The sequence below is a fragment of the Myotis davidii genome, unplaced genomic scaffold (assembly GCF_000327345.1).
Source record: "Myotis davidii unplaced genomic scaffold, ASM32734v1 scaffold168, whole genome shotgun sequence".
Taxonomy (NCBI): Eukaryota; Metazoa; Chordata; class Mammalia; order Chiroptera; family Vespertilionidae; genus Myotis; species Myotis davidii.
The window spans coordinates 7,210,733-7,228,173 of record NW_006383016.1 but is presented as its reverse complement, the minus strand read 5'-3'; the positions used below and the strand labels follow the sequence as shown (position 1 = coordinate 7,228,173).

Genomic DNA, 17,441 nt, shown 5'->3' with positions numbered 1-17,441 from the left:
AGCTCAGTCCTCATCTTACATGGAAGCCCTCTCTTTGGGCTTCTTGACCACCACACTCTCTTGGTCTTCAACGTATTTCTCTGGTCAAAAATTCCCAGTCTCTTTAGTAACTATATTCTCATCAAAACTTTTAAATAATATAGCAACGAAAGGCTTTGTCTTGGGTGGTTCAATCAGTCACATGGTTCTAAATACATTTACATGGCCTGGCTGGTATGGCTCAGTGGTTGAGCATCGACTCATGAACCCAAAGGTTACTGGTTTTATTCCCAGTCAGGGCACATGCCCAGATTGAAAGCTCAATCCTCAGTGGGGGGCTTGCAGGAGGTAGCTGATGGATGACACTTTTATCTTTCCCTCTCTCTCTAAATATCAAGAAAAACATTAAAAAATACATTTACATGTATTTAATGTATTTATACACTACTCCCATGTTCCTATTTCCAGCATAATCCTGTCTTCTGAGCTCTGGACCCATCTAACAATCCACAGCATCTCTCCATTTGGATATCTCACAGACACCTTTAACTTAACAGATCACAAATAGATCCTTGATATCTCCTCCCTTATACAGTTACCCCCACCCCCACTCCACTCCACACACACACACACACACACACACACACACACACACCCAGGAGTTTTCCCTTCTCTAAGCATATAATTTTCAAAAGAGTAAATGGGATCCTATCAGTTGCTGGGTCCCAAAATCTGAGACTCAGTCTTTCCGCTTTACAATGGCATCTAATCAAACACATAGTCTTGTCAACTCTGTGTCTCAAATATCTGTGTTTTCTCTATTTTTATCTTATTCTCTCACTCTTATCCATGTAACCATTGTATCCTACATCCTAGTAGCCTCCTAACTAGACTTGTGACTTCTTAACTTGTCAGGCTCTAAAATGTTTTTCTAAGCTGCAGCCCCAAGTGGCTCCTATTATAATTAAGGGGAAAATGAAAGTACGGTAGCATGTGTCCTATTTGAGTGTTTCCCATGGGCCTCCCCACCTCCACTAGGGCCTTCTATATTTTCCTGCTTACTTGCCATGTTCTAGCCACCCTAGTCTTCTTCCGGTCTCTCAAACACACCAAGCTTTTTCTATCTCAGGATCTTTATCCATGCTGTTCCCTTTGGTTACAGTGGTTCTCAACCTTCTGGCTCTTTAAATACAGTTCCTCATGTTGTGACCCAACCATAAAATTATTTTCGTTGCTACTTCATAACTGTAATGTTGCTACTGTTATGAATCTTAAGGTAAATATCTGATAGGCAGGATGGTCTTAGGCAACCCCTGTGAAAGGGTTGTTCGACTGCCAAAGGGGCCGCGACCCACAGGTTGAGAACCGCTGGTTTAGAGCAAAGATCTTCCTCCTCTTCATCTGGGTAATGCCTCATTCTCCTTCAGAAAGTATCGTTTTCTTAGCAATGCTTCCCCTGCTTCTCTTATTATTAATACAGCTAAATTATTCATAAGCCTATATTTCTCTTGTTTAACAAGTCACAACCTGTACTTATTCATTCGTGCATTATTTGGTTATTGTTTATATTCTTTTTTAAATTAAGCTTTAGAACAGCGGTTCTCAACCTGTGGGACGCAACCTCTTTGGGGGTTGAACGACCCTTTCATAGGGGTCGCCTAAGACCATCGGAAAACACATATATAATTACATATTGTTTTTGTGATTAATCACTATGCTTTAATTATGTTCAATTTGTAACAATGAAATTGGGGGTCACTACAATATGAGGAACTGTATTAAAGGGTCGCGCGGCATTAAAGGTTGAGAACCGCTGCTCTAAGGTGAAGAGGGCTGAGGGAGGGTGCTGCACCCTGGTAGCCCTTGTAGATAACAGGGAGTTGACTATATTTTGCCAGCTAAAAAGGATAACAGATAAAGGAATTCATCCTTAAAATGCAATAAGAAGGGACCAGCCCATGCACCTGGCTCACATGGCTCAGTGGGAACAAAGATCTTCCTCCTCTTCATCTGGGTAATGCCTCATTCTCCTTCAGAAAGTATCGTTTTCTTAGCAATGCTTCCCCTGCTTCTCTTATTATTAATACAGTTAAATTATTCATAAGCCTATATTTCTCTTGTTTAACAAGTCACAACCTGTACTTATTAATTCGTGCATTATTTGTTCATTGTTTATATTCTTTTTTAAATTACGCTTTGGAACAGCGGTTCTCAACCTGTGGGACGCGACCTCTTTGAGGGATGAACGACCCTTTCACAGGGGTGGCCTAAGACCATCGGAAAACACATATATAATTACATATTGTTTTTGTGATTAATCACTATGCTTTAATTATGTTCAATTTGTAACAATGAAATTGGGGGTCACTACAATATGAGGAACTGTATTAAAGGGTCGCGCGGCATTAGGAAGGTTGAGAACCAACTGCTTTAGAAGGTCAGGGATCACGATTATTGTATTCACTGCTAGATCCTCCAAATCTAACCCAGAACATAGATTATATGCTCTGAGGAATAATATTTGATGAATGTATTATGTCTTTAGTCTTAGCCCTGGAAGTCCTGGGTTCTGAGCTGTACTATCTCACAACTCAGCTCTTTGGACTTGTTCTGCCTTTGTTATATTTATTGTTCTCCTCAGTGGCCTCTGCTCTCTCTTAATTGGATCTCCTATCTCCAATTCTTCTGTCTTTTTAGCCTAGTGTTTATCTTAAAAAGAAGTAACTTTTCCCTAAGTAGGCACTTCTCCAAAGAGGACATACTGATGGCCAAGAGACATATATATGAAAAAAATGCTCGACACCATTAATCATCAGAGAGATGAAAATTAAAATAACAATGAGTTATCACCTCACACCTGTCAGAATGGTTACCATCAATAAATCAACAATCAACCACTGCTGGTGAGAATGTAGAGAAAGAGGAACCAAAGTACACTGCTGGAGAGAATGCAGACTGGCACAACCACTGTGGAAGACAGTATGGAGTTTCTTCAAAAAAATTAAAAATGGAACTGCCATTTGACCCAGTGATCCCACTTCTAGGAATATATCCCCCCAAAACCAATCAGAAAGGATATATGCACCCCTATGTTCATAGCAGCATTATTTACAATAGCTAAGATCTGGAAGCAGCCCAAGTGCCCATCAGTACATGAATGGATAAAAAAAACACCTGTGGTACATTTTCACAATGGAATACTATGTAGCTTTAAAAAAGAAGGAATTCTTGCCATTTGAGACAGAATGGAAGGACCTGGAGAGTATTATGCTAAGTGAAATTAAGCTAGTCAGAGAAAGACAAATACCACATGATTTCACTTATTTGTGGAATCTAATGAACAAAATAAACTGATGAACAAAATAGGTCCAGAGACAGGGAAGCCTAGAGCAGACTGACAAATCTCAGAGGGAAGAGGGGAGGACTGACGGGTAGACATTAACTAAAGATCATATATGCATCTATGCATAACCCAAGGACACAGACAATAGTGTAGTGGGGTGGGGCAGGAGTCAGGTGGAGAGGATTATTGGGGAGGGTGGGAATGAGGAACATCGGTAATACTCTCAACAAAGAAGATAAATTTTTTAAAAAGCCACTTTTCTATTTATATTTCTCTCTTTCCTTAGTCCATGGAAAACCCTGCTAATTACGCAGTGTTCATTTTTCCTCTTAAGCTAGAACAATTTCTTGTTTTCTACCCCTCAAAAGAACACTGAAGTAAAGCAAGGCACATAGATCCATATACCATGTTTCTGCCACTCCAGAGAATTCTGAAAATTTCCAAAGTTCAACTGGAAAAGGGTAAATGTACATGTTTATCAATAGAGCCACAACATCTCACAAATACAATCACCTTCACAGAAAAATAAAATACCAAGAGGATAATATGTACAACAGATAAGTTGGTGTGATAAGCAGTTCTCCATTACCACCAGGCCATCTTGGTGCTATAGCAGATAGCATGGGCTCAAAGGCAACCACCGCAAACAAAGAAATTAAACCAAAAGTACTCAAGGGAGAGAAGGAAATAAAAACCCCACAGTGGTAAACGGGTCACAGCAGGTACTGAGAGAAACCTTTTTAGGGACTGTAAAATAACTGAATGAAACCAGCAACACACAAGAATGTATTTTAGAAGAAACTGTCAAACATGCCTGGCCATTTCGGAAAGCAGGCCAGTTATGGAAATGAGCTGCAGCTGAGAGAGGGGCATGGCCTGTAGCGGATTGGCCTGCCAAGCTCTTCAAATGAATCCAAGTTCAAAAATCTCAGGACCTTTCCCTGCCTCAAGACCCAGATCTTTCACTGCACAGAGAAAATCAGCCCTGATCCTCAGAATGCCTTTCCCTCACTTGCCCCCCTCAGTGTTCATGGAACCCAACCTTTCTTGTAGTTAATTCATGATGCCTTGTGTCCAGTTCAATTCTGGGTTATGATAGTTTTTCTTTTTAAAAAATAATCTGTTGAATATTTTGAGTATGCTCACTAAATAGGTTCTTTGCTGTGAGAGCTGTGTCTGCTCCAACAGTAGCAAGGAAAATTACAACTAAACTTGTGAATTTGGGTCAGTGGGAGTTTGCATTTGAAGTATGTTTAAGTGTCAGTTGTCCAAATAAATCTTAGGTATAGTCATTGCTCATGTTAGTCCTTAAAACAAAACAAAATAAATGTCTCCTAGATAGCAGTAGCAGAATCAGAAGAGTTTATCTCCTGAATCCCAATTTTTTGTTATTTTATTTTAATTATTGCCAAATACCAAATTAAATAAATTTAAAAATTCAAACCTACATAAACATTTACTTTGAAAGGCAGTAAAGGAGGATGCAACCAATATGGAGCCTCCAGGTATAGATAATGTTGTCAATTACATTCTCTTTACTGAAGTAACTTAAACATTTTAGATACATTACACTCAGGACCTGTATATGATATATTTCATAATTACAATTCAATATAAAATAATTCTATATAACTTAAGGTAACTTTACAAATTAGGTTTTCCCAGTTTGCATGATTTTGTTTATATTTTTATGTTTAAGATTCCTTCATGTCACATATGAGTAAAATTAACAGGTTTGTCATATATTTGGGTAACAGTCAAAAATAACGCTGGCAGCTTGATACATGTGGAAAATATAACCAAGTTTACAATGTGGAAGATGGATTTGGTGAAGAGGCTAGAAAAAAAAATAACTTTGGGCACATGCCAACTATGAGTATATGACTTGTGACTGGTCCTCCCAGAGTTGAAAATAGCCAGGGACTCCAGGGGACTAGAGGACAGAGCTTCTGCTCTTCCCAGGAATTGTCAACACCACAAATGAATGCCCATCCAACATGCTTGGCCATTTCAGAAAGCAGGCCAGTTATAGAAATGAGCTACAGTTGACAGAGGGGCAGGGCACTGTGGACACGCCCCCAACTCAGGCACTAGCAACCTGAAGGCAGCTTACATTGCATATGAGTGACAATTGTGAACTTCCTCCAACGAATTGCCTATCTCTTCATCTCCCCCTCACATACACACATGTTTTCTTCCAGTGGTTTAGGTACTTAGCCTACTCCTGTTGTCGATATCACTTTCAGATCTTAAGTCACTAAATCCTAAACCCTTTAGGTTCTCATCCCTCAATGAGAACCTCATCTGCTGAAATAACATGGCATAATGAAAGCAGATGAAATTCATAGGCAATGTAGTATACCATTAACATACGCTGCCATTTCTGTTATTATCGACATCGTAATTATCACTGTTATTTTAATTCCTCAGAGTAATTCATGCAGGAAAATACTTGGCAGGAAACAAGTTAGAGCAAGAACTAAGATATCCAACAGCCCAGCCAAAAAGAAAAAGAAAATCAAGCACAAATCTCTATTTAGTAAACAATAATTATTCTTCTTTATCCTAATATTGACCTGGAAAATATCCCTGGAACACTAAATCGCAATTAACTACTAATTCCCCAAATTGGTTATGAAAAGTACATATTTTCTAAGATAGAGTACATGACCTAAATGTTACCAAATCTTGAGTCCAAGGTCAATTTCATCAATGGTCTCACAATAAGCTTCCTTTCAGATATGTATACAAATAAAATGTCTATAATACATAAATAGAAACCACATCCAGAAAATGGAGAAGTATGGCAAAAGCATGCAGTCATGGTTGTGGGCCACTCGTAGTTATTGAATACCTAGCATACATAAAGCCCATATAAGTATTACACTTGATTTTTAGAACAACTCTGTGAGATAGGGAGTAGTATTGCTATCTTACAGATGAGCTAGCTGATTGCTCAGTGAGATAATGTAACTCACTTAAACTTAAAAAAACTAGGAAATCCTAGAGCTAGAATTTGAACCCAAGTCTTCATACCTCCACAACCTATTTTCATTTCTTTGTGTCATGCTGACACCTCTAGTGAAATAAATGTCTCTTATTTTCATACTAGAGTTCCAGTGCATGAATTCGGGGCTGTCTCACACAGTCCTGATCGGGGCTGATAGGGGGAGGGACTGCGGGAGGTTGGCTGTGGAGTGCACTGACCACCCAGCTGGCTTGGGGAGGAACTGTGGGAGGTTGGCCAGCGGCGGGGGAGGGACTATGGGAGGTTGGCCGGCCATGGGAGGTTGGCTGTGGGAGCGCACTGACCACCAGGGAGCAGCTTCTGTGTTGAGCGTCTGCCCAGTAGTGGTCAGTGCACATCATAGCTACTGGTCAGTCATCCAGTCATAAAGGTTGCTTAGGCTTTTATATATATAGATGTCAGGCAGCTGTAAGAGTAACTGAACAAAAGGAACTTGCGATCTTACAAATCCATTGTCAAACAAGGAAGTCAGTTGAAGTTGGAGTTAGAAGGTAGATTTACGCTTCCCTCAAATTTCAAGATTTCCTTCAAGTAGTTCTTTTGATCCAGGATACACCAAAGGCTGGTGTTTTGCCTTAAAACTGAGCAGCAGTGCCTGGCTTAACTGCCTTCCCCTCATGATTATCAAGTTTTACCCAGCAGAGCTCACCAAGCTTAGTCGAGAATCAAGAGCATACTTTTTTGTTGTTGTTATTAATCCTCACTGGAGGATATTTTTCCATTGATGTTTTTAGAGAGAGTGGAAAGGAGGGGGAGAAACAGAAAGAGAGAACATCGATGTGAGAGAGACACGTAATTGGTTGCTTCCCACTCGCACCCCAACCGGGGCTGGAGCTGGAAACCGAGGCACATGCCCCTGACTGGAATCGAACTCTGGACACTTCAGTCTACAGGCTGATGCTCTATCCACTGAGCTAAACCAGCTAGGGCTTTCTGGATACTTTTAAAGCTGGTCCCATTCTATTTAAATGAAGTAGAACTTTACTCACCAGTTTTTATATAAACATGGCTTTGCCCTAACAAGTCCCATCTCCTCAATTCCCCACAAACTATTTTGTTGTCCCTTCCATGATCTTACACATGGTGATAGCAATCTTAGTGCATCTTATCTCCTCTGCCCACTGGAAGCCTTCCCTATCTCCAATGCCTAGAAAAAGTTCTCCCTGCATGAGGGAGTCACCTTTGACCGCTACTGATAACCTCTCATTTTGAATGAACTATGTTTAAATATGTTGTTTTGGCCCTGACGAGTTTGGCTCAGTGGATAGAGCGCCGCCCTGCGGGCTGAAGGGTCCCGGGTTCGATTCCGGCCAAGGGCATGTACCTTAGTTGCGGGCACATCCCCAGCCGGGGGTATGCAAGAGGCAGCTGATCGATGTTTCTCTCTCATCGATGTTTCTAACTCTCTATCCCCTTCCCTTCCTCTCTGTGAAAAATCAATAAAACATATTTTTAAAAAAATATGTTGTTTTGTGTCTTCCTGACTTGCCCTCAAAATATTTAACAATTAGTTGAGATGTATACGTTAGTCTTATTTTTAAAGCTAAAGCTTAAGTTTCAAAGGTAGGAACACTTAGTTGAATATCTCATTCTCTTCTAAGAACAGGGGTTTGAGTTTGTTGATCAGTTGACTATGCCATTCTCTTCTGGAAAATGGATACAAACACTGATCAAGACCTGGCCTTTATGCCATACTGCCTGACTCAGATACTCAGGAGAGTGGGAGGAAATAATGAGAATAATAGCTACATTTTCCAGGCCTCAGCAAATGACTTTTCCTTAAAAATTTCCACACAATGCAACAGAAAAAGTACATATTTTGAAATAAGACTGCCAGGCTATAAATACTAATTCAGCTGATTAAATAACAGTGGGCACTAGATAATTTCTTTATTCTACCCAGACTTCATAAAAACTAGCATCTTCACAAAGTGGGTAAGATTAGAAATAATGATGTATATGAAAGCATCTGAATCATAGTTAACTACTAATAAATTCTGCCTGCTATTATTTCTAGAGGACAAATAGTTCAAGCCACCCTGTTTCCCAAGGTGATCTACTTAATCACTAATATTTTCTTTTAGCTTTGACCACATAATTTTGTCCAATATTTAATGGACAAATGGAACTTAAAATTGCTTCTCAGGAGTCTAATACCAGAGCTAAAGATCATGGACACTAATTAGCATTATAAGAATCATTATTGAAATATAGATACTTCATTGATATACCTGTTAATAATACAACATATAGTAGACACTGCTTCAAAAGCTACATGGGTAGTTCAAGCAAAACTATACAAGCCTCTAAGACAGGGGTCCTCAAACCACGGCCCGTGGGCCACATGCAAATACAAATATTGTATTTGTTCCAATTTTGTTTGTTTACTTCAAAATAAGATATACGCAGTGTGCATAGGAATTTGCTCATAGTTGTTTTTTATTTTTAAATTATAGTCCAGCCCTCCAACGGTCTGAGGGACAGTGAACTGGCCCCCTGTTTAAAAAGTTTGAGGACCCCTGCTCTAAGATATTAGGTATAGTTATTAGAAGTATTAATTTGTACATTTATTTTAACATTATGACAAGATGTACACAGTGTTATATGTTTTTTGAGGACTTTGTTTTATGAAATAAATAGTAGTTATGATATCCCCAAGTTGGAGTTGCCTAACTTAGATAATTGGCTCATTTATCCAATTACTGAATGTTTTTATGATAGAGTTTCTATCACCCTCTCCATTTCCAAAAGAAAGCAGCTATGTGTCCATTCAGTTTTATCTGATGTAGATATTTTGGTACATTTTTGAAGTTGCTAATGTATTTGCCTGAATTAAATCAAAAGCTAACTAGACAAATGCTATACATGAAAAAAAAAAAAAAAAGGATGAGTCAAACTACAAACTAGAGTTGATTCAGGGGCTTGGAGAAATGTTGAGAAGCAGTGCCCCTCTGGTGTGCTATGGGTTCCAGACACTCATGGATCACATGAGGACAGGAGACAAAAAGAGCAGCTAATGCTCCCTCGCTCTGTGCCAGCGTGGTCCTGCCAGCTTTGTAAGCATTGCCTCAGCTTCACTGCAACTTCACAGCAGCCCATGAAATCATGCTGGTATTGCTCTCCTTGACTTAGTGAAGACACATAAATTACCCAGTGCCACAGTGACACTGAGAGAGATGTATGAATCCAAACTATCATTCAATTTGAATAAAGTGTTTGTACATTAGATCTGTAAGCATGAGGACTGTGTGTTTTCGAACATCACAGATTGAAGTAGTCACATAGTTTCTTCTCCCTGTCTGTCTCTCTCTTTCTCCCAGAAAGATGATCAATCAGAGATCTTATATACTATCATCTAATTATTCGGGCATTGTCTATTTGGTGTTTTGAAATACAGATCTATCTGCAGAGTGACCATCTGGCAATTTGACTAAATTACTAAGAAAATGAAGTTTTTTGAACAATTCTGACGCTCCAAACAAACTGGTCACACCCAGGCCATGGAGAACTGTACACAATTACTATGGGAAAAACCCTAAAGATGTACAAAACAAGTGGCATCACTCTACACGCCACCAAATAAAAGGGCAGGCCACTGTGTCTTCACGGCATTTCAGGCTTGATTTGTTTTCCCAATTTCCCCCAGAAATGCATGCAACAGGCTTCTAGAATATATATATAAAAGCCTAAGAGACCATTACGACCTAACTACCAGAACGACCGGACGACCAGCTGGTAGCTATGATGCACACTGACCCAGACCTTGCTGCTGGGGCCCTGATAGCCCCGAATCTGGTTCACCTTACCCAGGACCCAGACGGGAGGGAGGAGGGAGCCTCATTCCTCATGGAATCAGCCATTGGTTAGCTTGCTGCAGTAGTAAAATAAAAGTCGGCTCACCTCAGAATTGAATGACCCAACATTATTTGAACATAACATAGATTTTTTTTATCCTTTGGTGGGTGTATTCTAGTTTTTACTGAATTTTCAAAACAAGCACTTGAGCTGGGATGTCTGGGCTATGCTCTTACCTACCAATCAAATTAAGTATTATCTCAGGGCAAAGTAAATGTACAAAAAGTGAAATTGCTTGGCCATATTCAAAGCACATAATGGATAATCTGACTAATAATGAAGTCAATGCAGCGAGCCAGTTGAACATTTTACGCAAAACCATCCACATGAAAGACTGGCTTTATTTAGATTGTTTGTATCAAACAAATTGTCAACAAGTAGAGGACTGAAGGTGATTGAGGTTCCTTGAACAGTAACCACACTTCCTAGTAGTTTGGCTTGGCTAACTTATTTAATTGCCTATTATCTAATTTCCCTAACCTAACCTCAGTAGATAACAAGTAGCACTTGAGAAGAAGAGTGTATAACAGATGAGAAAGAGATTCTTTACCTGAGCTCTACAGAGTTTATAAATAGGCTTTATTATATCCAGAAAATTGATCAAATTGGTCCATATGTTCAAACAATACTATTTATGCATGGAGAAATATCTATGAGGTTATACACTAAATTTACAAGTGTGGCTAGTTTAGATAATATGATAGGAGAAAGAGCTTCAGTTTTAATTCTTTCTAACCCATGAAATGAGAATTTATTTATTAATTACTTGCATAGTTAAAATTAATTTAAAACAAGGTATAAATATACAATTGTAATTTTTTCTTAGGATGGGATAGTGTTTTTATCTATATTTTGACTCTGGCAAATGACGATATATTATCTGGTCAGAGACACACTAGCTTCAAATTTTGTACATTTGAAGTAACTGAGGGATTTCTTTCACTTGATTGTTGTTGTTTTTCCCCCCCTTAAACGAATTGGGCAGATTTAAATATTAAAAATAAGACTTTGAAGCATGTATAATTCATATATGGCACATCATCTATATTGCTATGGTATGGATCAGAATGTACAGTAGATGAATTTTATCACAATCTTAAAATTGGTTGAGTTGTTGCATGGTGAATCGGGAATCCACACAACAGGTATGTGCCTTGGTTATGTTATACATTCCACTCACCTAAATTATCAGATTTATTAAGTAGATAAAGTTATGGTACACAAAGCAAGTATGCTCCAGAAAAATAAGCAATAAAAAGTGCTCAAACTTTATATGACGTAGATAAAACATTTTGGATGTTATAAAAGACTATGTTTATATGTAGGGTGAACAGGGTTTAGAAAGTTCTTTTAATAGGCTTAGTTTCTAGAATGATCATCAGATATACACAATGGAATTTACCAGGGGACGTATCAACTACAACTCAGAATCTTGACAGGTTGTTCTGGGCACGACCTTCTGAATCTCTAGATTTCCAACTGTCAACCTAGAGCAATAAAATAAAATTCTCTTGGACCCATGAATCTGTGTACTAGTAAATACAGTCCACTCCCATCATAGACAATGCCCTGGAGACTGAGAAATGTATCTATCACACAGCAACGTGGAAACATAGCCTTATCTATTCAAGGCCCCACTAATATATCTTACACATCAATTCTATTTCACATGACAACGTCTTTTCCAAAGCAGTTTACTCAATGGTTCATTGTTATCTGACAGTTATGTCTTCTTTTATGCTTTTAATGAGGTGACTGTTTATCAGCTATAAAAAAGAATCAAGAAGAAGCAACATACTACAAAGGCATTTATAGCTTTCTTTCTCTAAGTCTAAAATGATTTTTTTCCCCTTCTAAATGCCCACATCTTTTAAACTGATCGCAGACGCACCCTTTGCCTGATTATGAAATAGTGACTGAAAATAGTCTGTATAAGTATCAGTTTCATTGATTTTACTAGTAAGTCCTTTATCTTGGTACTACTTTATTTTTAAGCCATATTTTATTTATTTATTTAACATTTTAGGGGCATATAATCAAAATAGGTATCCGGATTCTTAGTGCATTTGACCTAGACAAAAAGCTTATGATATTGGGTTCTCTATATAAGAAGCAATCTTTTCATAGTACAGTTTTTATTTTCATTGACTTCTAAAACTTAAGTCAGAAGTCTTGTAATAATGATATGAATGTGTGGAAAAACTTCATGGCACCAATCAAAACACACCCTGATTATAGACTATGGTTATCCTGACAGGTTATTATCAAATATCATCCTGTGTTCATAAATAATACAGCCTTTTAATTCATAAAATACCAGAGAGATTCATAAGTTTCTGTCTAGTTTTCCTTTGCATCTCCCTGGAGTCTTTTTAGAAAGTAAGAATTGCTATTATCATTATCATTATTATTTTTAAATATTAAGAAATAAATTCATTGCCGTGAACTGGCGAACAACCTCCCATGATCTGGCCCCAACCACTCTTCCCAACCCTATCTCTCACTCACAAACCTATGACCCAGAAAAATAGCGGAGCCTGTTCTTCCTGGGACATAACCCACCCCGTCCCAGGTTTTTGCCTTCGGTTATGCTGCCTAAAGGTTCTCCTTCCTCATGCTCTTCTCTGCCAATCTGTGCACCCGGTATTAGCTGCTCACATCTATTCAGTGCTTACTACATGCTGTGCTTTTTACTAAGAGTCTTATTTCATTTGTGCCTCCTCACAACGCGATTTTACAATGTCTGAGGAAACTTTGGCTAGCCAACCAGATAGTAAATGGCAGATCCGGGATCTGTACCCAGGTAGACGCCAGCTTTCACCCTGTGCTACATTCCTCAACATTGTGATACATTAATTCCCAGGCAAGTTGTAAGATCAAGAGAAAAATAATCATTCTCCCATGGATGTTTCATTGGCGGTCCCCACCTCTCTTCCCTTTACCTGCCCCTGCATCTCTCTGAGGCCAAACTCTAATGTGTCACTGATATAGTGATGTATCTGTCCATCATGTGTCCTTTTCTAGGCATTCTGATTCATCTCAATAGTCTTTGTGTTATATAGTAAAATGCCCTCTCTGAGGCCAAACTCTAATGTGTCACTGATAAAGTTAGTGATGTATCTGTCCATCATGTGTCGTTTACTAGGCATTCTGATTCATCTCAATAGTCTTTTTTGTTATATAGTAAAATGCTGTGCACATGGCAATCCCTCTATAAATGTTGGTTATATGAATTCATCATTGGCAGAATGAAGAGATAATTCAGACTGTATCAGAAATGACCTCTGAAAAATAATTTAGAAAATCAATTTAGCAAGCTTATAATTTGATAAACAACGATGACAACTTGCTATTGATTCCTTCACAAATTTTGCTTTTTTAACTTGAGTTCATAAAAGTGACCAACTGTTTGGGCATTCTAGTTTCAAATCCATTCATTCAATCACATGTAGTTTTTAAATTTTTTTTACTGAATCAGAGAATAGAATTCAAAACTATTGTTCTAGGATCATAGGTGAATTTTGGCTACTCTAAAGAACCAGTTAACATGGAAATAATTCTTTATGATAATGACTATATATATAACTCTTTTATTTGCTTTTCACTAATCTGATTCAAATTTTCATTTTCTGTATATACACATATATCAACTCATCTAGGTAATAGGAAATAGTTTGGGAAGAGGAACATAAATCATTTAATTATTTTTCTTACATGATGTCAAGTAAATATAACTATTTTTTAATTCTTAAATACAAACAGGATACTTCAATACTATTTAGAGACAACTTAAGTTTGTTACTCAATCTCTTAGATGTCAAAGGGGAAGTGATTTGAAAAGTAGTTGAGGCTTCTCCCTCTTAAGCCATCAAAAGATCACATTTTCTTCCTCTTGCTTTAAATGTTGACATTACATTTCATTTTGACAATCGTCTGATAGAAGTTTTAGAGTATGACTATTTCTGTTAATTATAACTGCAACCCTCAAAATAATCACTACTACATATAAGACATAATGTCAGATTTAAGATTTGCCTTTAGACTTTCATACTTAAAATATGCATTGATATATTTGTATAATAAAGAAAAAGGTAATTATTCAGAGGTTGGTAGTAAGTTATTATTGAATTTAGACCAAGGATTCTTGCAAGAATTCACCGTTAGATTGAACACCATTCTTCTTTTAACTCCTGCAATTTAAAAACATTCACTTCACTTTGAAAAATTATAATATTAAAACAAAGTTTCTAAAGCAGAATGCTTCAAGAATGCTAGAATTTTAAGAATGCTAGCATTTCCCTCAAAAAATAAATTACTTTGGAAAAACTTATTTGAACTCATAAATGATCATCTTTTTCTCAGTAACTTAAAGCACAAGTAACTAAGCCATGATTGTTAATTATGCCCATGGGGTAGAATAACATCCCATAAATTATCTAAAGTAAGATGGAGTGAGAGACCCCAAAGAATAGAGCAGCTTCATACATTAAAGGAGAAGAAAAGTTGGTTTTCAAAATTAGGCCCATACTAGGAATAGTGCTAAGTTACTTTATTGATTCCTGGTGGAGGGATGGGTCTCCAAGGCTCTCCTGGAGACTCACCCAAAGTAAATAAACAACAAGCAGCGCTTTGGGTCAGCCATCTGACCTAGAGAAGATGATGACATTTTCTCTGAGCCTTAGGCACTCTTTGAGCTAAGTTATCCTCCAATTAGAATGCTGTTAAATGCCACACCATTTGTTGTTCAACTTATTGCCTAGAACTTGCAAGAGAGTTGTTAGAGATGAAGTATAGAAAGCTAGCATGGGGAAATTCAGAGCAATGTTTTGTTTTTTGTTTTCTTTTTTTGGGGGGGGGTTTAGGGGGGGTAAGATGCTCCTTTTACTCACACCACATTTCTCTTTTTGTCAGACTGGTGTTGCCTTTAGTGTACTCAGACATAAATGCACAAAGTCTACCCTTGCTTGTTCCTGGCACACAACAATGATGTAACACCTTCATTTTGATTTCCCCGAAACAATCTGCCCTGACAGGTGTGACCCCGAATCAGCACTACTTGGGCAGCCTTCTGCAGACTCAGCTGGTGACAAGTCCCCCCTCCCCAACTTTAAACAAGGCATTTAATTTGGTCTTGAGCCCAAGGTAAGGAAGACAAAAAAAAAAAAAAAAAAAAGGAAAGGAAAAAGAAAACAATTGCTGGGCTAAATAAAAAGACAGCGTAGAGAGGCACAGCCCGCCAACAGGAACCTACATGCAAGCCCGGGAGCTTTAGCATTTCCTTCCCCGGGGAGGAGGCGACTAACGCACGCACACTGACCATCACCTTACGGAGGTAAAGAGAGTGAAATGGCTCAACGTACACACACCCCGCTCCATACCGGGGACGAGTCTCCGAGCTGCGGCTTGTGCTGTCGGAGGGCCAGGCTGAAGCTGACCGCCCCCACGGCCACGCTGGACACCCCCAGCCCTATCTCCAGCACGGAGAGCACCAAGAGGCTCCCAATAATCTGGCCGCTGGTGCACATCCTTCCTCGGTCATCATTCCTTCCAGCTCAGCGTGGGAACCCGACCATCCACCTTCTTTCTTCCACTACTCCCTCCCCCTCCCTCCCCCTACCAGACCCCAAAACTTTTCCTTCTTCACCGGCGGAGCACTATCCACAAGGACTGGATGTCCAGGACCGGAGACCGCTTCCTTGACCGGGCCAGAGGCAAGACCGCCGCTCCACTCCCGGGCCGTTCGGACAGGGATCGCAGAAGGAAGGGTCCGATCCGTGGTCGGAGTCCAGGAGGGAGAGGAAACAGGTCACAGGGTTTTTCCAAAAGGAAGCAGCCGGGAGCTCCCAGTGCCGCTGGCGAGGCGCTGTCCAGAGTTCTGCCGCGTCCTGGTCTCCGCAGGGAAGCCCGCTCCCTCCTTCGCCTCCAGACGGCCGGGCTCCCCTTCCCTTCCTTGCCAAGGAGATGAGCTTTGCTTCCCGGAGATGCAGAGCCAAACTGCTCGGAGCCTCTCTCTCCCTTGCCCGCCCGCCCCTCTCCTCGCCTTTGTTTTCGCGGTAACACCAAGTGCTCCTGCCAGTCCCCGGTTCCCCAGGCTGAGCGGGCGGAGGAGATTCAGCACCACGTGCCTCGCAGTGGCTGTGCGGCCAGAAAAGGCGACCTTGTCTGATGGCCTTTCCCAGTCTGGGCTGCTTCTCCCTCCTCCTCGTCCTCTCCTTCCCCCTCGCTCTGGATCTGCTTCTCTCTCATCGCAGTGACCTCATTGGGAGCGAAGGGGTTGTTGCAGGAGGGAAACGCGTGGTCTGTTGGTGGGTCTAGAACCAATATTCTTGGCTGGCCCTGAATTGGTCTCGTTCTGGGACCCTAAACTCAGCGACAGGAGGGATCCCCACCTCCGCATCTCCCCCACTCGCTCCCTTCTGGGCTTCTATCCAGATGGGATGGGAGGGGATGCATACGTCAGTGGGGCTCCTTCAGTGTAAAACACTTCTACGCCTACGCTGACGGAGGGTAGAGTGGGGGTGCAGAGGGCAAAGAGAGAGCACAGGGGATGGAGAAAGGCCAGACCCCTAAATTCAGTAGGACTCAGGACCTTCACCATGGAGCTCCTCTCTCTGGAAGAACTAGACTCAAGGAGCATCCACTCCCTGTCACCTTTCTTGTCTGGGGGTGAGGGACATGCAATTGGCCCAGCCACACTTCGGTGGGGATGTGGCCCGCAGACCCTTGCTGTCCCTGTCCCCTGTGAGCACTGCTACCGCTTCTAGGATGCGTTCCCTGATGGAGCAGGGCGGGCACCCTGTGGGCTCACTGGAATTTGAGAGATGTGTACATTTAAGTTCTAATTATATTGGAAAGGATGCAGCTAAAAACAGATATCTGGCTAAATGGCAGACAACCGTTTGTCTGCCCTCCTGAGAAGCATGTGGGCAGGGGCTCACCCGCACCTGAGTATTTTTGTGATGTAGTCTGATGCACAGGGGACTCCAGAAGCCTGCCAATCACTGGGTCAGGAACCTGTTTTCATGTCTCTGATTTTACCCACATGGTATTTCATCAAGGAGACCGAGGACAATGGAGGAATGAGAAGGTGTTTTGGGGTGTGGATCATCTTTCTCAAAAAGTGGGTGCCCCAGTGGGAAATGGATTGAAGGAACATAGTAGAAAGGAGGATTGATTTAGACACATTAGCAAGACCAGGGGAACTTAACCTCTGAATACAGGCAGACCAGTGCAGTG

At 40.3% G+C, this 17,441-nt stretch overlaps 1 protein-coding gene across 4 annotated transcripts in view; it reads right to left on the bottom strand.

Moving 5' to 3' along the window:
* TMEM196 (transmembrane protein 196) overlaps nucleotides 1-16,619 on the bottom strand; it is a 46,073-nt gene extending 29,454 nt beyond the window's left edge. For 2 of the 4 annotated variants that reach the window (XM_006779040.2, XM_006779037.2), the window contains exon 1: nucleotides 15,566-16,619. In XM_006779040.2, the coding sequence (XP_006779103.1) occupies nucleotides 15,566-15,730 (165 nt within the window). In that variant the 5' untranslated portion in view covers nucleotides 15,731-16,619. The remainder of the gene's footprint in view (nucleotides 1-15,565) is intronic. The other 2 variants (XM_006779041.2, XM_006779039.2) reach the window with 1 other exon arrangement.
* Nucleotides 16,620-17,441: the final 822 nt, after the last annotated feature.